Raw genomic sequence first — 27,857 nt, 5'->3', positions numbered from 1 at the left:
GTGAAAGTGCCATGTATTTGCCTGGCTGAGTTTGTGAAAGGGCTTGAACTAGCTCACAATTTGGAACAATATTGTCCTGTTCTCACCACATTGTTGTAAAGGGACGCAGCATACTCCAGTTTAATATTTTTAGTTAAAACATTGCTAAATAAAACATGTTTAGTTGTCTAATATAGAGAAAAAAAAACATTGGTGCATTTCATATATATGAGTTAGAAGTAAATATACTAAGCAGCTCTTTCAAAGGCTGGATTAAAAGGGGTGAAAATAATAAATACAAAACCAGATGAGTTTTGTCTTTAATATTATTGCCCCTTTAAATCCATCAGCTGAAACGGATGAAGTCGCCATGGCTTTGATACGTGCCAATTAGTAAATATACCCACCCAGGGGTGATCACGAGACAAATTGCATTAGGGCTTTCCTGGTATATAAAGTTCCGAATTCAAATCATTTGTAAGAAAACCTGAAAGCAGTAATAGAATCCTAGATGGGATTGTAAGTCTGTGATGGACAGCCTGGTTTTCAATGAACATCATTTTCTATGATGTCTAACTAGCTGCGTGGAGAGGGGGCAAATGGTCGACTACTGAAATCAGCGCTCACCAGCAGGGTAACTGGCGCTCACCAGCAGGGTAACTGGCTTTATAAAACCATCTCATGTGTGCTGTTTCCACAACCTTGACAAAACAAGAATGTATGGTTAAAAAATTTAGACTATCTGAACAATTTTTAAATACATACAGTATACAGTCAGGTGCATAAATATTGGGACATTGACAGAATTTTCATATTTTGGCCTCTATTCACCACCACAATGGCTTTGAAATGAAACAAACAAGATGTGCTTTAACTGCAGACTTTCAGATTTAATTTGAGGGTAATTACATCCAAATCAGGTGAACGGTATAGGAATTACAACGGTTTCTATATGTGCCTCCCACTTTTTAAGGGGCCAAAAGTAAAGGGACAAACTAAATTAAATCTGAAAGTCTACAGTTAAAGCACATCTTGTTTGTTTCATTTCAAAGCCATTGTGGTGGTGAACAGAGGCCAAAATATGAAAATTCTGTCAATGTCCCAATATTTATGCACCTGACTGTATATAAATTGCAGGGGGGGGAATAAATAATTTAAAGCATTCAATTCGGATGTGGAGTCACCTGTGCTGCAAACGATAGCACGCAGCATGTACAGTAAGTAGGCTGGAACAGTTCTGTCGGTTTTTCAGCTGCTGTTATCACTCACTCAAAGTCAATGCCAGATGATTCAAATGTGAAACACCGCTATTCAGAGGCAACAAGACTGCTGAACAAAGGAAAAGGTAGAGACCTATTTAAAAATGTCTTCTGCTGGTGACTGCTGAGGTTTTAACCTGCTAAGCCGTGACTAGAGGGGCAGGTTCCATCCGTTGAATCGCCAACCAGCGCTGAAAAGGAATTGGGCTAAATTATAACTAAAAGATATGTTTTATGATGCCTGGCCTCAACTGAAATGAGAAGTAGGTGTATGGAACAGAACAGCTATTTCAGAACTCGCAACAATCTCCAGCAATGCAACAGTTCGATGGGCGATACCAAAAAACTACGGCAGGCCTTCCGTATACTGTTTCACAAGAATAGCGGAGTGAAACGTTTTTTAATTTTGGAGAAAGGATATTAGGTAAACTTTAAAAATGCATCTAGCTTAAAATTGTTTTAGGCTACCTAAAGTCTGCAGGAAAGTGGGTGAGTAAGTGCAGTATTCTTCATGTACAGTTCTACTTCATAGAAGCACCGCTCCAGTCCTGCAGCTATTGGAACGGGTGCTCGCCCCGGACAATGTGCGAGGAGAATTCATAGCGGTCCTGGCTCCTGTGGCCACAAATGTTACATTCTAGAGGGTCCCGATAACCGTGGCAGCCCATGTGGATAGTGTACATGACGTGGTCAAGAAATAGCACACGACAGTGCTCACATTTGAAGGTTTTGATCTGCTCCCCGTCACCGTTGAAGACCCGATAGACATCTTTGGAAGATCCCAAACTAGCCTTCGTGGCGTTTACAGCTTTGCCGTCTTCCTTGGGATAAACGGGACTCGGCTTCCTCTTGGAGTCTAAGGCGTGGTTCCCTTGGTAGGACTGGCGGTCCTCGTGGCTGCTTTCAGAATCTGTGGTGTCCAGGCAGCTGTTGCTCGGGGAGGCCTCTCTCTCTTGGTGGTGACTCTTTGGTCTGATGAGGGAGATCGGGCCGTCCATGTTATTGTCGTTGCTGTCCGATGTTTCCCTGCTGATAGGCCTCTCCACTCTGCTCGGGTGGTAGACCTGAGAGTAAACGGAACTTATAACGGGGGCGACCTCAGAGATGGTGCCTGAAGGGTGATGGATTAGGGGCCTCAGTGCCTCTGCTCCCAAATAAGTGATGGCGTTGTTGATGGCCTGGTCCATCATTTGTGACTGCATCAGCTCTGCTTCCTTCTCGTAGGCCATGTTCATGTCAAATTGGAAGTCTGGATAACCGAACCTCATTAGCTTTTCACCTGTGGACAATAAACTGCATTTAATATCATGTTGGACATATACTGGACTGGTCTGCTTGTTGGACGATACACATGTAAAGTTGCAGATTCTGAAAGTAATAGACTATTGTTTCTAGGTATCTTTTTGTGCTGCTTCTAACGTACAACCCTATCCTCCCCCCACCCCACCCTCAATACATCCTCTCTGTATAACTTCTCTGTTGAATAACAATCTAATATTTCATTCCAGAGTGTCCTGTATAAAGGGGTTGTATAAGCCTGGCTTAATCGTATTATTTTTTATGATTAGCCAGGAGGTTGGCGGCGGCAGAGGGTACCTTGATGAAGAAGGTGTCACACGAATGGATGTGATTCACCTAACGCCCGCTTACACCCAATGCCAGCTTGGGCAGGTCGCCCTAATGCTGACTTTGTCATCCGAGAACGATAAACACCACGATTTAGATGGGCGGGTATTCATTCCTATACAGCACCTCATATGGATATATTCACCTAGCCACTGGCTTCAAACAACTCCATAAACCTACCCTACAACCTGCGCAGTAGGGAAAATTATTGTAACTTGGTACATACTAAATTCTATATTTTCCGTAAAATGTCTGTCAAAGTGACAACACAATTTGCAAACTCCAACTTGCAGAGTCCTAGCAGCCTTTCTGGAGAAATGTTGGATAAATGCAGGATATGAGCCACAATAATAACGGGCGACGTTTGTCATTCAGACGGACTGGAGCGTCATAGGAGGTGTGGTCTAGCAGCTAATTAAATGAAAAGGCTTGTCTACCTATGATCTATTCTTTCTTTATATAAGGGTACATACGCCATCCTTCATAGGTCGTGTCAGGTGCAACTTATGGACTTCTGCAGTAACTAATAATTGATCAAATCATCATGAATTCTGCTCACCTAACAACAATCCTGTAGGCCAGGGGTTCCCAACCACAGTCCTCGAGGCACACTGACAGGCCAGGTTTCAAGGATAGCCATACAGTACTTGGGCACAGGTGTCTTCATTAGTACCTCAGTTATTTTAAATTAAACATCTGTGCTCAAGCTTGGATATCACTAAAACCGGAATTGGTATGATTTACCGCCGGTTGGAATCCCAACAGCAGCATCCCGACAGAGGAGGAAATCCCAATCGTCAAAGGTAAGTATATAGTAACCTATTTCTACCCCCTAACCCTAACCCTCCTTTAGGGTGCCTAACCCTAAATCCCCCCCGGGGGTGCCTAACGCTAACCCCCCCCTTCCCCTAGCCTAAACCTAACCTCCCGGGGGAGTGCCTAGCCCTAACCCCACCTCCCCCTAGCCTAAACCCAGCCTCCCGGGGGGGGTGCCTAACCCTAAGTCCCCCACGAGAACCCTCAACCTAATAGCTATCCGCGCTCGGCGCCCGGCATCCCTTCGATCGGGATGTCGGGCGTCGGGCTACCGGCGTATGTCTAATGACAGGTATCGGCACATCGACGCCTGTCTTTAGACCCTTGCCGGGATATGACAGTCAGGAAGCCGACTGTCAGGATTAGGTCCGCCGGCTTCCCGACTGCATACCCTGTGCCTTGAAAACCGAGGCTGGGAAACACTGCTTTTGACATTAGGGAATGCTGGTTTGTTTGAGGAATATGTATAGAAAACGTTCTACTTGTGTTTTTATGTCATTTCTAAATGTATGACCGAGGGCGTGCACAGTATGGGTATGCCAACACCACCCCCTGTGTGCACAGTATGCGCATGCCAACACCACCCCCTGTGTGCACAGTATGGATATACCAACACCACCCCCTGTGTGTACAGTATGCGCATGCCAACACCACCCCCTGTGTGCACAGTATGCGCATGCCAACACCACCCCCTGTGTGCACAGTATGCGCATGCCAACACCACCCCCTGTGTGCACAGTATGTGCATGCCAACACCACCCCCTGTGTGCACAGTATGCGCATGCCAACACCACCCCCTATGTGCACAGTATGGGTATGCCAACACCACCCCCTGTGTGTACAGTATGCGCATGCCAACACCACCCCCTGTGTGCACAGTATGCGCATGCCAACACCACCCCCTGTGTGCACAGTATGCGCATGCCAACACCACCCCCTGTGTGCACAGTATGCGCATGCCAACACCACCCCCTGTGTGCACAGTATGCGCATGCCAACACCACCCCGTGTGCACAGTATGCGCATGCCAACACCACCCCATGTGTACAGTATGCGCATGCCAACACCACCCCATGTGTACAGTATGCGCATGCCAACACCACCCCCTGTGTGCACAGTATGCGCATGCCAACACCACCCCCTGTGTGCACAGTATGCGCATGCCAACACCACCCCCTGTGTGCACAGTAGTTTGTTATCATATTATTTGTAGGGAAAGTGGCCATGCCTCCACATTCAGTCCATGCCCCCTACAGTACCCGGGCCCACCACACACGCTCTATGGCCGTGACTGTGTGACGTACTGCGCTACGTGCTTCTCCTAAAAACTTCCTTCAAACACACTTTAACATGGCTGACGGCTGACTCGTAACATTTTTTTTTTAAAACAAGGATCTAGGTGGGAATATCCACACTGACACGTTCCAATGGAAGGACCATGTTCTCTCCTGCTTTATGAAGGGGTAACTTCACCTTCTGTGGGATGCAAGAGGTGTACAAATGACACTGGCTGACTAGACTGTGCTTCAGAAGTCATACACTGCAGAGCTGTCATACATTTACCACAGAGCAGCGTATGATATATGTAAGCACCTAAACCATCTAAACCCTGCACCCAGGGACTTTCCCGTCATGTAGTCTTTAAAATGGATGTCATTTCCCCTCATAGGAAACCGTGGTTTGCTCGCACAGAATATTCTTATTATATCATTCTTAAAGGGGAATACAATACTACCACTAAACCTATGTATGTAGAACGCAGCTAATTGCACATAGAGAGTCCAAAAAGCGGGTGCCTCTAGCAATGTTTTAGCAAACTGCGCACGGGCCGCACCACGCATACGCGCCATGGATGGAGGCTCTGTGCACGGCCGGCTCTTTTCTTTCTATGACATGGCCATTTCTGGTGACAACTTGGCAGCCACCTTGCGAATGAACGCTAGAGATCTGTTGTGTGGGAGCGATGTGGTATTGCTGTGGGCCTGCAGCCAGAATTTCCCGCTATTATCGATTGTGAGGGTCAGAAATGTGGACTTGTGCCCACATTTCATGCCAATCAGAATCAGGCCAAAAAGGTTTATATATATATGTCTGGCAGAAAACCACTTTTCTAGTGCTCCCTTCCTGAAAAGTATTTACTTAAAAACTATAAATTTACATCAATTGTCTACTAATGTTATTGTTCTGTTATTTTGCTTATCTACAAATTTACAGTGCTTGGCTATTGTATTCCATTGCTGTGGCATAGACGATTATGTATAACCAATATATGTGATGTCACAGCATACTACACACCAGACAACTATGCTATAAGTGTCTCCTCTCTGCTCCTGTCTGCGGTCTCATAGGTAACAGGAAACATGAAAGTGAAATCTGCTAAATTCACCATTCATCCGTCATTGATAGGGACACTGTAAGTAAAATTTTTCCTGCACAATCTATGCATGAAGGCAATCTATGGAAAATAAAGCGAATGCTTACCCACAAACTTCTGTGGGGTGGTGCTCTTACGCTTGCCCATGTTGCTGGCAAGTCTCTCTATGACAGCCGGTCTCTCAAAGGGCATCAGAGACATGTTGTTCCCCATCAGGATCTCTGGATTCTTACACTCATCCATAGGAGATGCTACACAGAACCAAAATGTCACATCAGAATCACTAGCCGGCATGCCACATCCAAGCAAGTCACCATTACTGTACAGCAAAGCTATCCTAAAGTTACACTCATCTCCAGATCCGGCTGGCTACTAGAACTCTGCATATCGTCAGGAGTTAATGGAGTTTGAAGACCGAAATGATCAAGACCACTTACGAGATCGTTACTGAAACCAGAGTAGGTAAAGCTCTGCAATCGTCCCCCCTCCCCCTCCCCCTCTAAATAAAACAAAAGCACGCTGAGACTTTTCTTGCGCCAAAGAGTGGCATAGTTACCAATTCCTGAAATTTTGCTCAAGCAATGTTTTTGTTTTCTAGTTGGGGGCTCGTCCGCTATAATCCTAATATACGTCAGGTCATTTGGGAGAATAAACAATACACGTTTAGGATCCATTCATTTGCACAATTGATAAGAACAATAGTGATTGACATTTTTAAAATAAACATCAAAGTGTATGTCTGCGTCCAAAATGCATTATGAATTCAGGTACAGCGCAAAGGCCTTCAACAAAACATTTCTCACCTGCAGGAACAGTGATTGCCAATTTAACTAAACAGGACTTAAATTAGAATATTTGTTCGTTATTGAATACTTTGCACAAAGACAAATACATCTTCTTCCGTGTTGCCTGGGCAAGATAAATGAGGCCTGACGCTATTTTTCTTCGAAGAGAGGGCAGGTGACAGACACATGGTGTGCAGGTGACACATTTGGTGACGCTGGAGTCCGTCAGTTAAGTGGGACAGCCTGGATGGTGTAGTGGTTAGCATTACTGCCTCACAGCAATGAGGTCTTGGGTGTGATTCCTACCAAGGGCCGTATTCAATTTGAAGCGAAAAGCCGTTTTCGCGTGTTTTTGGTGAAAACTATTTGCCGATGACGCCATTTTCACCTGTTTGGGTTTTACCCCGTATTCAATTTGGAAGACTTTCTGCCTAGACGGAAAGTCAATGCAAAGTAATAGGCGAAAAAGTTTCACCTATGAATACCAGGCGGTAAAAAGTGCAGAATTGGGGTTTTGGGGTGCAATGTTGTGGGAACCCCCGTGCAGCCTTCAGATAGTCCCCCAAAGGTAAACTGTGTCAAAAATAAAAAAAAACAATTAAGGACACCCCAAAAAATCACTTTGAATTTGGGGGCGAAAAAAAAAAAAGAGTTGGGGGACAAAGATAAAAACTAACAAACTTGACTCTGGGGGGGTCCCCAAGTATGCCCCAGGTGTTTTTTTTCATTGCAGGTGCTTGCGGAAGGTGGATTTTTCACGATTTTTTCAACTTCACTTTAGCAACTTTTAAATATGCTGACCCCCATTTACAAATACCCCAAATTTGCTAGGATAAATTATTTTCTGGAAAAAACCTCCACAATAATATTCTGCATCACGTATAGAAAAACGCTATTTAGCAGCTATTAAGCCCGTTTAAAAACACCAAATACCTTCAGCAAGCTAAATCGGAGGATACCATAGTGAACCCCCATGTCAGAGCATCTTTTGGGGGGTGTCAGGCTGATTTCCCCAAATCTAACAGGACTTTCCACCTGGCACGGCCGCAATACTTTTCCGCCTACAAAAGACGCGATGTAGGCGAAAAGTCTGGGAGGCGGAAAAGTATCGCGGATCCGCTCTAACTGAATACGGTTCTAAGGCCCTCATTCAGAGCCGGACGCTCTGAGCAGAGCGCTCGCTCTGAATGAGGGCCGTCCTCCATAAAAATGGAGCGTCCTCCTGGACGCTCGTATAGCTGTGGGTCACCACCCACAGCACATACGAGCGTGCAGGGTGATGGTCAAGACCATCGCGACCATCGCGACCATCGCCTGTGCGACCAGAAGCCTGTGGTCGGGGTTTTCGACCACAAGCCCTGGAGTGATTTTGGCTCTATGAGAGCCAAAATCACTCCCACTGACATCACTAGTGATGTCAGTGGGGCCGGCTTCTGACGGTAGGCGTTCCCTTGGGAACGCCTCCGTCTGGAAGGCACGCCCCCGGCACTCCCGCCAAAGGGGGCGTGCTGTGAATCAACATCGACAGCACGCCCCCTTTGATCAGACACAACGAGCGAAGGAAAGTCCTTCGCTCGTCGCGTCTGGCGCATGCACACGACGGAGCTCCCTCCGTCGTGCGCATGTGCAGTGCACACCATCGACCCACTTGCGAGCGGACAGCCGCTTGCGAGTGGGTCTGAATGAGGCCCTAAGACTCTAACTGTTTGGAGTTTGTATGTTCTCTCCGTGTTTGCATGGATTTCCGACGAGCGCTCTGGTTTTGTCCCATAATCTAAAAACATGCAGGTAGATTGTGACAAAAAAACTAACCCTAGTGTATATGTGTGTGCATCTGGTAGGGAATATAGGGGTCTAAATACTAAGCTTTGGAGAGGGATAAACTGGATGGAGATAAAGTACCAACCAATCAGCTCCTAACTGTCTTTTTACAGGCTGTGTTTGAAAAATGACAGGAGCTGGTTGGTTGGTACTTTATCTCCTTCCACTTTATTCCTCTCCAAAGCTTAGTACATAGACCCAAGAGACTGTAAGCTCCACTGGGGAGCCAAATATTGCCTGTACAGCACTGTGTTAATATGCATGCAATATAATAATAACTGCTAATAATAATAATAATAATATAATGATAATAATAATAGATGCAATCTGTAGGTCATTATAATAAGATAAAGGTACTGCTCCTGTAGTGGAAGCTGCATTTGTCAGTGTACAAATAAGAGGATTAGAGTGCGTAGTACTCACCACCGTGGCGCTCCGTGCCCTGGCCACTTTCCATTCCCACGTTTTGCAGGTAGTTGTGACATCGCTCTTTATGTTCCTCCAGGGAGCTGCGCTGTTTGTAGCTTCGGCCGCAGTAGTTGCACTTGTGAGGTTTGCCTACTGCAGAGTGACAGGAGATCAGGTTAATGAATTCTTCGCCTAAAGGGGAAGACAACTATGCATCTTGCAGTATAAGTAATAGTATATGACATCTATCACACGTTCTGTTTATCCTGCACTTATAAACCAAAACCTCAGTTTGCTTATTAATATTCATAACAACATAGAAAAGTTTAGAGCGAGCGTTTGTTAGCAAAATGCAATTTATATTGGTGGTGGAGAGAGTAACTTGTTTATTTGACAGATGTTTACATAGAGCACAAATATTCTGCTGTGTTTTACAGACAGAATATTTGGCTATTCACATCAGTCCCTGCCCCAATGGAGCTTACACTCTAAGGCCCTGATTCAGAGCCGGACGCTCTGACCAGAGCGCTCGCTCTGAATCAGGGCCCTCCTCCATTAATATGGAGCGTCCTCCTGGACGCTCGTATAGCTGTGTGTCACCACCCACAGCATATACGAGCGTGCAACAAGATGGTCTTGACCATCGCGACCATCGGACTTGCGAGTGAAACCCTGTGGTCGGGTTTCTCAACTGCAAGGCCAGGAGTGATTTTGGCTCTATCAGAGCCAAAATCACTCCCACTGACATCACTAGTGATGTCAGTGGGGCCGGCTTGAGACGGTAGGCGTTCCCATGGGAATGCCTCCGTCTGGCAGGCACGCCCCCGGCACGCCCACCAAAGGGGGCGTGCTGTCAATCAACATCGACAGCACGCCCCCTTTGGTGCGAGACCCGGAGCGATGGAAAGTCCTTCGCTCGCCGGGTCTCACGCATGCGCACGACGGAGCTCCCTCCATCGTGCGCATGTGCAGTAGGGACCAACGACCCACTTGCGAGCGTACTGCCGCTCGCGAGTGGGTCTGAATGACCCCCTATATTCCCTACCGCATGTACACACAAACACATTAGAGTTAAAAGAACACCACATTTCTCATTTAACTACTTATTTTTTTTAAACCAGTTTACCAGTTGTTGTTGAACTACAACTCCCAGCTGGTAGGGAATACTGGGAGTTGCATGTTACAACAGCCATAGAGACACCCCTGACAAGATAAAACAAATGGTGCCTAAAAACAGGTTACAAGTAATCTGGCAATGCAAAGGTGCCACACCCTAAAGATGGCGGTCAGCTGCTGCGCATACCTTTTACCAATGTCACCTGATGTGCAGTGGCCATGCCTACTTCCCACTATTGGGACCCTGCCCCCAATTATAGGTATATATATATATTTAATTAGTTATATCATTTACGTCTAAAGTTTATTTAGTAGTTAATACTGACTGCTCGTCTGATTCGCTACAGATCACTATTCTGCTTACACACACGCAACGCAGTTGCTAATATCAGCGGTGACATGTAAATGTTTGCATTCGCATTGCGATCGCAGCCTAACAAAAGGACGCCCACTTCCCCTTACTCACATCCGTATACTTCGCCAGCATAGCGAAACAATCGGTAACATCGAGAAACAGCGGACCCATACGCACAGTTAAGGCAGGTCAGACCTCACTCAGGAATTGCTTACACCCTATGAGGCCACAGGCTGCGTATGGTATCACTGTGGATAATTTATGCACGCCCCTGCGACGCTGTCCCAACGCACTGGCACGCCTGCGTTCGCCCGACCACTCCCGCGTCACCACCCAAAAACAGCACTTCCTGTCACACATGCGCAGAATGCAAAAATTGTCCGATTACGTGTGTACAAGCAACTATGGGCCTGATTCAGAGACGGACGCTATTTGCGCTCGCTCGTTCAGAAAAAAGGGGTGGCTATTCAAATGAACCGTTCGCTCTTTGCGGTCTGTTGACGCCTCTAGGTCTGAACGAGCGTACAAAACATGCGCTCGTTTTTTGGAAAACTACGCCCTCTGGCCGCTCGCATCCTACGTCATGTCCGCTATTTATTAGATTAATCGAGTACATCGACCAGGGTATGAGCTGCTCGCTATTCTTGTGGTTGGTTTTTCCTACAGCAATCATGCGAGCAGTTCTGACTAAAAAATAACCCAGTGACGTGGTCAATGACGCTGCTGTATTAATTATGCACACCCATAAAACGCCCGTTTTGACCTTTAAGCACGCCTGTTTCTGATCTCCACTCCTCGTTTTCAAGTACCTTTCCTCTGTTACCACCCACATACGCCTCCTCCTGTCACTCAAAATAGCAGGCATTCGCTATTTAGCGAACAAATGATTTTCGGCGGCACTGACTGGTTCGGGCATGCGTATTACGATCCGTACGCATGCGCAGTTGTGCAAACATCGCTCGGAACAAACGAGCGGCCGCTTACGAGTGGCTCTGAATCAGGCCCTATGTTCCTTGCTGAGTCAGGCCCTGTAATTGGAAATGTCTAAGTTTACTTGGGGTAGATGAAGAGAGCATTAACTTGATGTAGTTACCTCGACTTGGGGTGTTGCGAGTTTACAGTATTTGCTGTAAGGGCTTAAACGCAGAAGATAAACATAAAACAAGAACAGTTTTACTTGTAGATCCGTCAGCTGCAAGAAGCAGGTGATAAACGCAGATTTCTACGGCAAATGGTATCTTTAATATTACGAAGGTGGATCCGACTGCACTAATCACTGAGGAAATCCCTCCAGGAGACTACAATCTAATATCTGGGCTCCCTCCCTATTTTAAGTACGTGTACACAAGGATTATAATAACGAGCGCTCAGGGGGATAAATAGGCTTCAACTATTTCTAGTAAATGCAGATACTTTAGAATACAAATTATTTATTTTTGTTTTTTTATTTTTTTCAACCTGTCTTTAAAAGGGTTTAAAAATATCATATAGAGACAGACAAAATATATATGTATAATACAGAGTTATGTAAAAGAAGATTTATTCTTCTCACACAAAATGTAACTGTGACTACAGATATTTCATAATACAAGCTTTTAAAGGATTCAAAGTGATTTTAATTTGCAACACACTGCTCGATGTTCCTCCGTTTAAGGAACAGATACATTGTAATAATATACTGTGTGGATAAATTTCCCCTTGGGGGAATGGCAATAAAGTAACAAAGTAAAATACACTAATATAAAATACATGCATATATATATATATATATATATATATATATAAACAGAGCCCTAATTGGAGGAGAAGACACTTTAAAATATTGGTAAATATACTTGAATATAAAAATAAAAAAATATAGTTAGGAGTAAAAATAAAACATTTGTGAATTAATATTCTCCGGAATTCTCGAAAATATGTGGTTTATAGCTGTATTATTAAATGGTAGTGTTACCAACCAGTAGTATAGTTAAGCGGCATCCCACTTGATACTCTTACCGGTAAGATGTTCAAAAGGTGCCTGTTCGCATGACTTTAATATTTAATATTATACTTTAATATTTATATTAAATATTTATTCACTGAAACACATACTGGGGTATACTTACGTAGAATCGGTTACTGCTAACTCATATTTTGCATTGCTTAGAACAAAACGAGTTACCGCTGTAATTCACTAAAGGTTCCCCCTTACTGCTGTAATCCGGAGTAAATAGGCCCCCTCACAAATGCCCCCACCGGAAGCGTTAGTGCTGACGCTTGGGCAGTAATTATTCCCTGCATTATTACTGCACAGTACTGCTAAAGTGGACATCACACGGGCACCACAAGATGAGAAAGCATCTAGAGATGGTGTTATGTTAGCTTCAAAAACTACGATAAGACTAGTTTATATAGTTTTGTTAACTGACAACGCACAGAGACCCCGGTAACTTCCTACAGGGAAACGGTAATCTCCGGATATGAAGAAACGCACAGAGACCTCGGTAACTTCCTACAGGGAAACGTTAATCTCCGGACATGAAGAAACGCATAGAGACCCCGGTAACTTCCTACAGGGAAACGGTAATCTCCGGACATGAAGAGACCGCACAGAGACCTCGGTAACTTCCTACAGGGAAACGTTAATCTCCGGACATGAAGAAACGCATAGAGACCCCGGTAACTTCCTACAGGGAAACGTTAATCTCTGGACATGAAGAAACGCACAGAGACCCCGGTAACTTCCTACAGGGAAACGGTAATCTCCGGACATGAAGAAACGCACAGAGACCCTGGTAACTTCCTACAGGGAAACGGTAATCTCCGGATATGAAGAAACGCACAGAGACCTCGGTAACTTCCTACAGGGAAACGTTAATCTCCGGACATGAAGAAACGCATAGAGACCCCGGTAACTTCCTACAGGGAAACGGTAATCTCCGGACATGAAGAAACGCACAGAGACCCCGGTAACTTCCTACAGGAAAACTGTAATCTCCGGACATGAGGAGACGCACAGAGACCTCGGTAACTTCCTACAGGGAAACGTTAATCTCCGGACATGAAGAAACCGCACAGAGACCCCGGTAACTTCCTACAGGGAAACGGTAATCTCCGGATATGAAGAAACCGCATGAGAAATCTATGATTTGTAAATTGATGAAAACAGTGATAATCTTTTTTTCTCTGCGTACAAAGGGGTTACTGTATCTCTGCTTAGTAAATATATCCCATTGTGAGTTAGGCACAGATAAATATACGGTTATCTTCAATCTTGTTATTAGAGAATAATATGTGAATAAGTAATATTTGGTGGCTGAACTGTACTTTTTATTCACATAAAGCATTTGACAAACAAAAATGTATGTTGTAAATGTATGTTGTAAATGTATGTTGTAAATGTATGTTGTAAATGTATGTTGTGTGCTTATTGTGGCAAGTTTTTCTTTTTACGCTCTTTCCTGAATCAAGCATTTGGAAACTCCCTGGGAGAAACCCTCAGCTTGCCCCTCGTAAAGTATCATGTGTTTGGGGTGGACCTGGTCCCCAGGTATTTTTCCCACAGGCCTCAATCTCAGGGCAGGAGCCCTGGTGTGATCAGCAGACTGACTACAGGGTGTGGAATCCCCGCGCTCACTCCTGGAATGTTGCTGGACCAACACTCCCTCTCTAGCTGGATCTATTTTTCCTCTTAGTTGGGTTTTAATCCCTCAGGGATATTTCTTAAATTCTTTTTTCTCCTTTTCACTGGGTGAAAGAGCTGTTGGTTAACGCAATAGAAGAATAGGATATAAACACACTAATGTTTTATTTTCTTTGTATTCATTGTTGCAGCTGCAAACTGAACTGGTGCTTACTAGGTTTCAAACCTTTACCGGGTGTGTACATATAGCCACACAACACCCCCTGTAATATGTAACCTACCCTGGTCCCTCCTGCCCCTGTGCAGCAAGTGGGTTTGGTCGCCTCCACAAGCCAGGCTGGTAGCTCTATTTTAGTAGACTGAATTGTAGTATAAAATTTGAGCCAGAAACCCCCCAAAAAACAGATGGCTCTTGTTCTTGTTACATAGGGGGTGGCTGAGCATGTTGTATTAAGGGCGGGGTAGACCTTTAACTTCCTCGAAGCTGAACCTATTTTGCCACTGTTTGGGCTGGCCAACTCGCACAAATTATACCCTGTTTTACGATTTCTCCAGAAGACATTGAATTTCCAGAAATCAGCATTAGGTTGATTGTTTTGCCTCACACGTCAAAGACAATCTACCCAAAATGGCCAAAAGAATAAGTTAATTTAATTTTTTTTTGTAATTGAAATAAAGTGAAAAGTAAATGTGTGTATTTTATTTTCTACCCACCACCAGGAAACACTTTCTTGCTTCAGTAATAATCCAGGTTACGGGTAAGATTCTACACTTAAACTGGGTACACAATGGAGCGATGTGTACCCAGATGATATGGCGACTGACAGGCTGGCATAGTACCCACGGTACACATCAGTATGACGGACAGAGCGATCCCTTGCTCCGTCCTTCTTTACCTTGCACGGCGCCTCATTTTCCGGTTGACCATGCAGCACGGCAGACCAGAAGATAACGCCGACGACCACAGCAAGCGCGCAGTTTGGACGTACACAATGAACAATCCGGCCGATATGTCATTCCGATTCAGCCAGAAACCTCACATATAGGGCCGATATCGCTCCAGTGAGTACCCAGCTTTAGGTTTTGCGTCTTTTGCTGCAGTTACGTCTGCGACTATATGTTAATGCTAGTATCAGCCCTTCGACTGGTGTCCAAGCGTGCGTATGAATGTGCAAGGACTGAGACGCCCACTTTGAGCATCTCCCGATGCTGCAATTCCGCTTGGCGCGTCTTTAGATGCCACCATCGGTCGCACCAAGTTTCGATGTCTGAGTATGGCCTCCAAAGTGAGCCGAATAAGCGCCTGTGACACGCCCGCGGTGCTTCCATAACACACCCATAAGATGGACCATCTATCCAGTACATTCCTGATACCGTGAGTCTCAATCGCTACTGCGCCTGTGTGTACGCGCAGTGTAACATGGGCGCCGTACGAGTTTTTGGGGATATTCGCACACATGCAGTAGCAAAACAATCGCTCAACTGCGTGATACAGGCTCACTGTGGGCAAATACAGTGTAAAAATAAAATAAAAATACAGATGATACAGCTCTGAATTTACTTTTGCCTGATGATCTGTGCGCACAGGAGTAATTAGGACAGCAGAACGGTAATTACTATAGTATCTCTTTTGTAATACCTGATGTTTTGTTACACAATTGTACTAACAGTGCCTATATTAGTCATGTACTCCTAATTATCCAAAACAGTTTGGGGTTTAATTAATAAGAGCATAAATAGACAATGATGGCACAGCACGGTTGGCGTAATGGTTAGCATTAGTGCCTCACTGCGATTTGCAGGAACTGGCGCTATTCGTTTAAAGGCAAAACCATTTTTTTTAAATCTAGTGTCTACGGGCCTAATTCAGAGAAGGACGCAATGGCGATTTTTACGCAGATTAAACGATTGTCTGCTAATGAGCATGTGTGAACGCCGAACCGTGCACATGCAGCGATTGTATTGCGATTACGCAGTTGCGTTTGCATTAGCGTGAATCTCTGAGTCAGGCCTTATGTCACTGGTATCGCACCGTTGCTGCAAATCACACGCTATTATATTTGGCCTCATATAATTTGTTCAACATGGAACTAAACGGAAGGCCATCATTTGATATATAAAGATATGTCCTTCCTCGTCTATCCTCCGAGCGTTATGAGTCGCGTTACACAGGGCGCATGACAGCGGCCGCCTCCTGTGCGACTCTGCCGGCGCCGGGCAATTTCTTTTTCACCGCAAATGCGTCTTATTCGCAATGCGATGTGAATAAGAAGCACAAGCAGACTTTGTTGACTAAAATGATATGCGGCGTGTGTGCGGCCGAGTCTGTAACATCATCACCACGCAACGTGGCGTGGAAACAGCCGCCGACACTGTAACGTAGCATTTCCTATGCAGTCACACACAGAACATACACCGCCGCATATCATATTAATCAGCAAAGCCTGTCGGTGCATTTGCGGCTAAAAAGACAGACGAAAAGACGCTCGGCATGAGTAAACTCGCACGGGACAAGGTGCGACTAAAACGGGGCTGTTTAACGCGACTGTAGCGACAACGAGAGAGGACACAACTGTACATACATCATTAAGTATGATATATGATTTATAGGTTTGTCAGATGAACTTGGGATGAGGGTTGGTAAGCACCAGAGAGCGGGTTTAGGGGTCAATGTATCACTCCGCTAATAGACATCCTTGCATCACCACAGTGAGGCAGAATATCTTAAGTAGAGGGGTGTTACGGTAACTCACCACTCTAGCGGACTCTGGGCCTGATTCAGAGCCGGACGCTCTTTAAGAGCCAAGCGGGCGGCCAGGTGATGGTTGCGACCATCGGGGCTTGCGACGAGACCCTTGTGGTAGGGTCTTGTCCGTCGCAAGCCCCAGAGAGCTTCCTGCTCTAACAGAGCAGGAAGCTCTCCACTGACATCACTGGTGATGTCAGTGGTGCCTCCCACAAGCGGCAGGTGTTCCCTCGGGAACCCCTCCTTTTGTGTAGCCACCCCCCCTCCCCGCCTACAAAACGGGGCGAGCTGTCGATCAACATCGACAGCCGCCCCTTTTATAGTGAGTCCTGGAGCGAGAAAATTTCTCTCTCGCTCGAGCGCCGCGCGTGTGCAGTACCCCCCACACACGCTATGCGCTCGCGAGCGGGTCTGAATCAGGCCCTCTGTTCTTCTCTATAGCAAGGAGAAGTGATGCTATTTGTAATGACTCCTGTCAGGTTCCTTTGCGCAAGCATAAAATACGGCAACTTGCACGATGTCAAACGAACGAACTGAAGATGGCGCAGGTCCCCGCTGTCATGCTCTGAATATTTTGGCCTGTATTAAATTCCCGGCAAAAAGTCGGAATCCGCGAAAAAAGTATCGTAGATGACATCATTTCGCCAGGCGAAAACTTTTCGCCGTATTCAATTGCACACACTCTTCACGTACGCGAAAACGCAATGCGATGTAATAGGCGAAAAAGATTCACCTATGAATAGGTGTTGGAAAAAAAGTGCTAAATCGCTATTTTGGGGTGCAAAGGTGGGGAAACCACTCTGCACCCTTGGGACAGCCCCCCAATGGATAACTGCGTCAAAAAAATCTGATAAAAAAATCGAAGAACACCCCCAAAAATTACTTTGAAAAAGGGGGCAAAAAAGTGCAAAGTACAAGTCTAAAAACTAGCGACATACACTTTTGGGGGGTCTACAAGTTGGGGTGAGGTGTTTTATTGATTGCAGGTGGTTGCTGACGGGCTGTTTTGTTTTTACATAACAAATTAGCGACTTTTAACTATGCTTACCCCCATTTTCTAGAACCACACATTTCACTGGACTACTTACTTTCAACTTAAAAAAAAGCAACATGCTATTCTTCACCACTTGTGCAAAGATGCTAATTACAGGGCAATTTACAGCACTTAAGTACCCCAAAGAGCTTCAGTAGGGCTAATCGGGAACATCTATATTGATCCCCAATGTTATAGCATCTTTTGGGCGGTGTCAGGCTGATTTCCCCATTTTTGACAGCATTTTCCGCCTGTTTAAGTATCGCCGGGTTGCGTATTTGCGTCCTTTGAAATTGATTAAGCGAATCGCGAGGATGCACGTGATAAGTTTCCGCACCTAAGACACGCGACGTAGGCTGAAAAAGTATCACAGGTGCGAAACCTATTGAATATGGGCCTTAGTATTTTCGGAGCTTGATGAATTTAGGTCCCCATATTAGTGTATGGGGAAAGAGGGCCAGATCGGGGCTGAAAGGTAATTTCTACAAAAGTAGGTGAAAATGGTAATTTCCAACTACTTTTGTAGAAATGAAGGGATAATGAATAGACCTCTTGGTGAGGGAAGATGGTGGTGGGAGAGGGGACTGGAGGAATTTGGAGAAAATGTAAAAAAGGGCATAGAAATAATGGCATCATTAAACTTTTGATTATCACAGGCCCTAGGGGAAATGTACTAAGCCTAGAAAAGTGATAAAGTGGATGGGGATAAAGTACCAGCCAATCAGCTCCTGGCACTTTACAGGCTGTGTAATAAAATGACAGTTAAGTTAAGAGCTGATTGGTTGGTACTTAGGGCCTGATTCAGACCCGGACGCTATGCTGCGCTCGCATTGAGCGATTTTTCGCAATCTGCGCAAACCAGTCATTGCGATGGGAAAGTGCTCTCCCGTAGCCAGTTGGGCTGCTATTTTGAGTGACAGATAGTGCCGTTTGTGGGTGGTAACAGGGGAAGGTGCTTGTAAACGAGGATGTGGATGTGCGAACGCAGGCGTGCCTGACCGTCAGAACGGCGTTTAATGGGTGTGCATAATTAGCAAAGTAACGTCATTACACACGTGACTAGGTTGTATTTCAGCCTGAACTGCTCGCAATGTTGTGGTGGGAAAAGGCTACCACAAGCGCTGCGAGCAGCTCCGATGGCTCTCGATGTCCCCGATTAACCCTACAACTGCCGGAGATGACATGTGTTGCGAGTGGCAAAGGGGCGTCTTTATACAGGTGCGAGCGCATAGTGCGGCCGCTCGCTATTACTTAGTGGGCGGCTTTACGTGACGCAGTGCGAGCACATGCTTTAAATAGCCGGCCCCTTTTAGACAACCAGCGGCCGCAAATAGCGTCCGGGTCTGAATCAGGCCCTTCTCCCCTAGGACTTGCTCATTACACAATACTTCCAAAACAAAGCCCTGACAGGGCACGTCCTGGGGAAGACTTGAATTTCGCTCCTGAACTTCCTTGATGAATAAGAGGAATAGCAGCCAGCCACACCACACTGGAAAATCCAGTCAACGTGACATCTCACTTCCAGTCAGGGCCACACCCTCACCTTCTAGTAAAGGTTTATCTACAGGGAAACAAACTGTGGTGCAGCGGGGACATGCACAAGCCTTAAATATAACATAGGAATCCTTTACTTGTCTGATCTTGGTTAGGGGATACTACTGTAGCCTGTTCAATTTATATATGCCTTTTTAATAATTTGAAAGCAGCAATAAGTATTTTAATGTACGCTGAATACTTCCCCACCTTAATGCACCTGCCAGGAACCAGCGAACCATTAAAATTGGTTCCTGGAATTAGTGTTTGAAGACATAGCAGTCAGCATTGTGGACGGTTATTACAATTACTGCAGCCAGTTGATCTCGCTCCTGTAGGAAATCCCAGTTACGTTGTCACTGGAGTTTTCAGTGGGTCGGAGTCTGATCATGGGAATAATAAGAGCAAATGGCAGGGACCTCTCAATAGGTATCTGGCAAAGAGTGTTTGCAGAAATGTCTTCCAGAGCCTGCCTAGAATGCAGGGGGTATATTGACTAAAGCACGGGTGTTTAGAAGTGAAGATGTGGCCCATAGCAACCAATCAGATTCTACTTAACAGTTATCCGGTACCCTCCAGAAGTTAATAGCTAGAATATGTTTGGTCGCTATGAGCAACAACCCGCACTTTAGTACATATACCCCCAGGAGAGGTGTGTATGGGGGGAATCCCGTGAACAGGGGAATTTCACAAGTCCCCAGGCAGCTTTTAAAGGCGACTTTTGTTCCAAAATGATTAATGCAATAATATCTGGGCAGCGACATAGTAAGCAATATGGCAGCACTTACTCGTATACAATGAATACAAATATGCAGACAAGTATAAAACAAAAACTACGATGATACATTTACAGAGCACTGCAGAGAAATATAATGAATAATACTACTTCCTATAGGATACATTTTGCTCCATTCTTTAAGAATACTTCTTTTACACAGCACAAATTCCGAACTGATTTACCATGTCATATACTATAACCTACAATCACAATGTTTTTATTTTCCCCTCGAAGATTAACGTATAAAAACTGTATATTAACAATGTATCCATCTTAAAACAAAAGAAAAAAAGCCAAAAGGGGGAAATGCATCAAAGCTCGGAAAGAGATAACATCCCAACCAATCAGCTCCTAACTGTCATTTTTCTAGCACAGCCTGTAACATGACAGTTAGGAGCTGATCGGCTGGCACTTTATCTCTCTCCAAGCTTTGATGAATCTCCCCAAAAAGACACTACTCAAAATTACTGACACAAGGGAAAAACTGCCTCCGATATCAAATTTGCTTTTGCTAAAAAGCAAGTGCAATAGTTCAGTATTATAAGGAAACTATTATAAGGAAACTATTATAAGGAAACTATTATAAGGAAACTATTATAAGGAAACTATTATAAGGAATATCATTGCTACATTATCGGAAATGATTCCATACTTTACACTCGTTATAGGCAATCCTCTTTATAACGTTAAGGCTAGCAAAGTGCATGTGACTAGGAAATTAGAAACATAGGGCCTGATTCAGAGCCGCTCCTTCGCTCCGAGCGATGTTTGCCCAGCTGCGCATGCGTACGGATCGTTATACGCATGCGCGAACCAGTCAGTGCGGTCGAAATTCATGTGCTCGCAGAATAGCGAATGCCTGATAATTTGAGTGACAGAAAGAGGCGTATGTGGGTGGTAACGGGGGAAGGTGCTTGAAAACGGGGAGTGGAGATCCGATCGCAGGCGTGCTTAAAGGTCAAAGCGGGCGTTTTATGGGTGTGCATAATTAAAACAGCAGCGTCACTGACCACGTCACTGGGTTGTTTTATAGCCAGAACTGCTCGCAAGATTGTGGTAGCAAAAACCAACCCCAAGAATAGCGAGCAGTTCATACGCTGGTCGATGTACTCGATTAATCTAATAAATAGCGGACATGACGTAGGATGCGAGCGGCCAGGGGGCGTATTTTTTCAAAAAACGACCGCAAGTTTGGTTCGCTCGTTCAGACCTAGAGGCGTGAACAGACCGCAAAGAGCGAACGGTTGATTTGAATAGCCACCCCTATTTTCTGGACGAGCGAGCGCTAATTGCGTCCGGCTCTGAATCAGGCCCATAGTATACATCATATATTGATATAAAAGGGTACATTTTTCCTGTCTTGTTTCTCCGGTTTATGCTATGTCTTTACAGCGTCTGGCAGAGTTGTTTGTTGCGGTTGCCCTTGGATATGATGTAGAGCTGCTCTCTCCAGACAATGAAGAGGAGAGCAGCAGGACTGTGTTGAACCCCAGGTAACACTAGATACACATCTCTACTTGAATATAGGAGGGATACAGAAAGAGAAAGCAAACACTGCAGCAGGGCATGCACAAGCCAATATATTATAGTGATCTGAAGGTGAAAAGCCATTTCAATCAAGAGTAAAGGGAACTAACCTGAGTGCGTCCTGAGGTGCCCTGTGAGCGCATCTCTCCGCCGGCAAGCATAGCTACAGAATGGACACTTAAAGGGCTTTTCCCCGGAGTGAAGCTTAATGTGGCGCAGGAGATTCCCCTTTTGAGTGAATGATGCTCCACACTGGTTGCAGTGGAAAGGTCGTTCCCCTAAACAAAGACACAAATCAAGCCCATTTAATTGAAGCCACGGGTATATGTATGTAAAGTGTTACAAATATGCAAGTATATTCCTTTTGTCATCAACCTACTGTCCCACATAGGGATAGGACAGATCCAGGGCTAGTTACAGATCATTGTCAATGTTATTGTAGTGCTCAGCTGATACTAGAGTTATGGAAGTTACTTGCTGGTTCTATTTGGCCAGTCTACCAACACTAGGATATGCAGCCATCACCACAGGCTGTATTTCACAATTAGCTTTTTTTTTTTTTTGTTACAGAATGTGTAGAATGCCCCTTAGGCTTAGCAGCATAAAAAGTAAAATAAGAAGGAAAATCTCATCAACGTATGTATTTTTTAAATATTCACACGCAGGACCTATATAAGGATCTATAGGGGCCTTTAAATGCTGAGCCGCTTGCTGAAGTATAAAACTTTACACTGCTGTCTCTCAGGGTTACTGCCCATGTGCAGATAAGACCCCCCACACATACGTCCTTTGTCTGGTAATGTGTCCTAGGGTGCAGAGGACCAACTGTAACGAGCAAACATCAAATGTACTAATAGGAGATAAACGCTGTGCCATGGCCGATGCAAGCCAAACGCTCAAAGTGACCAGCATCAGCTAATAAACTTTACAAGTAATGATAGGGATTGCAATAATTTGGGGGCTATCCCTGTACATCATTTTCCATATAAAAGCATTATAGGAGCATAAAAGCATATATAATTCTAATCACGTCGATATACACATACATACAGGGCTGTAACTAGGGGGCGAGCAAGCGCTAACTTTTCGCAGAGAGCAGGACTCTGTGGGCTGGTGGGCGGCACTATCGCTGGCCAACAGCCCTTGCATCTGGCTAGCAGGGTCCCTGAGACGGTACCCTGCAACCAGTGATGCCTGGACAAAGGCAGGCACCCTGCAACCAGTGTCGCCCAGACAAAAGGCAGGCACCCTGCAGCCTGTGTTGCAGCGGCAGTGTCACACGGACAAAGGCAGGCACCCTGCCATCTGTGACGCCGCTCAGAGCATTCTCAGGACGCTCCGGGCAGTGCTGCATTTCCCGTTGTTGATGGCCTCTTCTGTGAGACGCCATGACGCTGTGTTATGGCACTGTGTGTGTGTGTATATATGTATATACAGTATATCATACTTGCCTACGCTCCAGGAAGGTGCGGGAGACACTCCTGATTATATCGGTAGTCCCCTGCACCACCGGGTGAATCTCCCACATTCCGCCTACTTCTTAGTTTCCACACACTTCCTTCCTCCGAGCGCTACAAGTCGCGTTACACATAAGTGCCGTGCGACTCAGTAGCGCCGAACATCTTTTCATGCGACTTTTTACCTTCAGATGTGTCGTATTTGCATAGCGATACGAATAGGACGCACAAGCAGCTTCAGGCAAAAACACATAGAATCTGGGATAAGTTCTGCGATAAAACGCCACTTATCGGGGGTTTGTGCCTGCCTCCGGGCAGCTGAAAAAAAATCCCTGATAGTGCCGCCTTCCTGTCAGCAGCTCAGCACATGCTGCTGTGTGCTGGGCTACAGTGGGACAAGGAGACTGCTGCCACTGAGAAGTAGCAGTCTCCTCTACTGTGGGGGGGGTGTGCGATCACTGATCGCTGCCCCACTGGATCTGCCCTGGGCCCTGGCAGAGCCCCCCTCCTGAACGCGGTCGCCCCCCCCTTAAGGGGTGTGTGGCCACGCCTCCCTCACTTAGGCCACGCCCCCTATAATTTACGAGTCTTCGGGCTAATTGAATTAGCCCGGGGGGAATAGTATTAGCTGGCGTTAAAGTACCGTGGCAAATAGAATTCCCCCGCTAAATGTTGCCAGCAGCATGCCATGGGCTGCACTGATACTGAGCACATTGGTTGTCAGCGTAACACTGAGGTGTGATCATTATGGAGGAGAGAAGATTATTTCCAAACATAGTGTGGGAACAAAAGTGAAGTGTCTAATTTGTGTCACTCTGGGACCCGAGTGAGGAATGCCCTAACATGCCCACAGCAAAAATAGACATTATTAACACTGCCTTTTATTGGCAAATATAAGGATAACTTACACAGCTGGTTATACGGGGATTCAAACTACCCATATTATACAGTTCTATTTTACAGCTATTACATCAATCTCCAAAAGAATGAATCCATACAAAGCCAGCACTGTAGAACTAATGCATGCAGTAAAATGTACACACCTGATTTTAGCAACCTTTTTTCAAAAGTAGCTATATCCAATATATATATATATATAAATATATATATATATACTGTATGTATTTATAAATTATATACACACAAAATATTCCACTGTTGCCATTAAGAAATACCTGACCGTATAGAGATGACACACTATACAACAACGTCTCCTAACTACAGGTATTCAGGAGCCTCTAACACTCCATGTTTTACAGATCTCCTCAGAATCACGAGTGACACAATTAGCTCTACCTGTGGATCTTTTAAAGTGTATCAGCCAATGGTGAATACACCTGTGCACTAACTAGGAGATCTGGAAAACATGCACTGTTAGAGGGCCCTGAGGACTGGAGTAGGGGAACACTGCTACAACATATTTGTGTTCATTACTGTACATCTAGGTGCAACAAGTTAAGGCCCCCAAACATCTGCAATGCATTGGGGCAATTCCCCGATCCCCAGACCCCGGGTTTAGGGTCATCGGTGAAATTCAACATGTTGGATTTCCTTGATTTGCTGATCCCAACCAAAATATGATCAGGATCCGGGGGGGACACAGGATTTTTATGGGGGGGGGGGGGGGGGGGTGTTTCCCATATATATATATGTATATATATATATATATGTATATATATATATATATGTGTGTGTGTGAATATACATACACACGCATTTAGACACATACACACTTACATATATACACATATATGTCACATATACACAAACAAACTTACCTTGCAGCAGATCTTACCGAGACAGGACCTAGCAGGCTGGCAGCATGTTCATAAGCCCCGCCCCCTCCCGGCAAATTGCCGCGATTCGCGGGTCAACTGGGAGGGGACGGGGCCAAATGACTCGATTCTAATGAAATTGCGTCATATTGGCTCCGCCTCCTCCATATTGACCAGCGAATCGCAGCAATTTGCCATGAGAGGGAGGGACTTTGCAAACATGGTTCCTGCACTTCAGTCTGTCATGGGGGGTTTCTGGGTACTCAGAAACCCCCCCCCTGCGTGCGCTACTGGGATCAGCAAATCGGGGATTTTTAACATGAAGAATTTCACAGATTCCCAGACGGATCGGCGACATCAGCTTTTTCGACTGGCGTATTGGCGGTTTTGAGGACACAGCCAGCAGATGTATGGGGGCCTTTATGTGAATGTATGCATTTATTCACCCAAAATAGGTTGTCTGGAAAAAATAAAAGGGTTTTTATTCAGCTGATACTGGTCACTTTCAAAAGATTTCAGAGGATGGATTTTGGGTCGGCTGCCCCACTGAAGAATACCTGAAGGATCAGATTGTAATATTACCTGAGCTATTGCAAGCACACACATCATTATTATAATTACATCACCACTTCTTAATGCGCAACAGAAGGCAGAAAACCTAACTGGCACTCCAGCTGCTGTCGGACTACAACTCCCATGCCCGTATACTGGGTCACATCATTACATGTAACTCTCAATTTAATAACCGCTCTACAGGGCACCATCAGTGTAAACTGATTCCTTACATCTGACAAATATTGTAATTAAATAATAAATAACTGAAACTTTAATTGCCGTTATGGATGTATTTTATGTTGCACACCATTCTCCGGAAATTTTGGAAACTGTTGTGCGTGTAAATCTAAGGAGGTCAGCCGTTCCTGAGACTCAAACCTCCCCGTCTGGCACCAACAATCATTCCATGGTTAAAGCCGCATATCTGTTCCCCATTCTGGTGTTTGCTCTGTACAACAACTGAATCTCTTGACCATGTCTGTCTGCTTTTATGAATTGAGTGGCTACTGAGTGTATAAAACCGCATGCCATTGGAAAATCACAATTTTCCCATTGGGTGTACTTACTGTCTACATGTTGCCTACATACAGTGGAGATGGCGATTTTGTTGGCTGAGCTAGTATTCATGAGGCAAGAACCAATCGGTTCACTGAGAACCAGTGATATCACTAACAGCGAAGATTGGGTTTTCTGTGTGTAAATGACAGGAGCACTACGTGTGACAACATCAAAATAGTAAGATAAATTAGCCCTTTCCTTTATTATAGATTTTGCTGTAACGCATATAATATATGTAATATGTTAACTGTATTTATTTTACCCAAAAGTCCATTTACCCTACAGGATTATCCCATAAACTTAATGCAGGCAAAACCCTGTGGCATTAACGAGCATGTCTATTACATATAATAGAAGTGATCCTTTTATTGCAAACTATTCCTATAAGTCTTTACTGTATATGGCTGTCACAATTGGTGCATGAGAAGAAGCCAATATAACCGATAGCAACCAATTCAAATCAGCTATTAGTACAATCTGATTGGTTGTTAGGGGTTACAGTACCTTTTCCAAACGCACCAGTTGTCATTAAATAAATCCCAGACTTTTGGCTTTTCTATTAAAAGAAATGTGTTCGGTCAACTATTAACCCAAATTATTACTTATTACAGCACCACTTTTTCCAGGCCACTGCAAGCAGCTCCCTTCTCCCAAGCCTTAGCTATGTATGCACTTCAAATAACCATGTAAACTTATTAAAGACACCATTTAGTAGAACAACACAGGGCCATTTTTAATTAGAGGGACTTTCAGCAGTAAGTTGAATGAGAACTCCTAAAGATATTGAAAGTGATAATTTTTGGTATATAAAAGGGAGTACAGTGGTTTGGGCATTGCTATACTATCTACCAAGTACATATCCAGTGGTGCACAGCACTCAGACTAATCTTAAAACAGTGCCCATCCATGACAGTCGTTGCCAACTTTGTGAAACTACCCTCCCTGAGATTTTGGAGTGGGAAGTCCCAGGGGTAACTGCGGGGAGAGTGGTGCCGTGATGCGCATTAAACTTGGCCCTGCCCCCCACTTCATAATGCCTCAATTTGTGGCACTGTGTAGCAAGAGCCACAACAACGCGTTTCACCGCAAGTCACGTCATCACAGACCTGCCCACTTCACTGCAGAGACGAGTGGGATGCGGGAGGATTGGCTACTCTCACAGGATCCTTACGGGACGTGTACTCATGTATGAATAGATACAGGTGAGAGATGTTACTAAATGCATTGTAGGATTAAATGAATAGTTGTTTTGAAAAGGTGAACATCTCAAGTCACAGTTCTTTTGGAGGAGACCATACAGTAAGTATCTCTATCTCTGTGAGTAATTGGGGAGAACAGTGTATATTCGTAATAAGCCGATAACTAGTCGCACCAGCTGCATTTATTACGTTGCTATGTTAATGGCACACAATAGTTGAAACCCTGCCTCTACGTTTGAGCAAGCAATGACAGGCAATAGTATCAGGTAATATTAACATCAGATGCTACAGGCAGTAGGTTTCTGGCTGCTTACCCGTATGACTCCTCTTATGGACCATTAGCACATTGGGGCCAATGCAAACCATGCCACAGACGTCACATTTCAGTTTACCATTCGGAAGCCGGATGCTGCCATCGAGAGACAACTCCTGGCTCATGCGAGAGTCTGAGATCCCGTTGGTTTCAGCTAATGGCTCCTCTAGGCCGCTCTCTTCATCCTGTGACTGGTGCGGCGTGTCTCGGCGAAGGGGC

The 27,857-nt window shown here is 45.0% G+C and overlaps 1 protein-coding gene across 2 annotated transcripts; it reads right to left on the bottom strand.

Moving 5' to 3' along the window:
* Positions 1–1,083: 1,083 nt before the first annotated feature.
* IKZF2 (IKAROS family zinc finger 2) lies at positions 1,084–27,857 on the bottom strand. Of its 2 annotated transcripts, none has more exons than XM_088474134.1 (5): positions 27,640–27,857; positions 21,892–22,059; positions 9,084–9,221; positions 6,162–6,305; positions 1,084–2,517 (listed from the first exon to the last, which is right to left on the bottom strand). In XM_088474134.1, exons 1-5 carry the CDS (start codon positions 27,761–27,763, stop codon positions 1,793–1,795), a joined length of 1,299 nt encoding a protein of 432 aa, XP_088330260.1. In that variant the 5' UTR covers positions 27,764–27,857; the 3' UTR covers positions 1,084–1,792. The 2 variants fall into 2 exon arrangements, with proteins under 2 accessions (XP_088330260.1, XP_088330261.1); XM_088474135.1 differs by having other exon boundaries at positions 27,718–27,857.

This window comes from Taudactylus pleione, unplaced genomic scaffold, assembly GCF_031769625.1.
Source record: "Taudactylus pleione unplaced genomic scaffold, aTauple2 ptg000147l, whole genome shotgun sequence".
NCBI lineage: Eukaryota > Metazoa > Chordata > Amphibia > Anura > Myobatrachidae > Taudactylus > Taudactylus pleione.
Note: the sequence above shows the minus strand (reverse complement) of the source record. Positions and strands in the feature narration are given on the sequence as shown.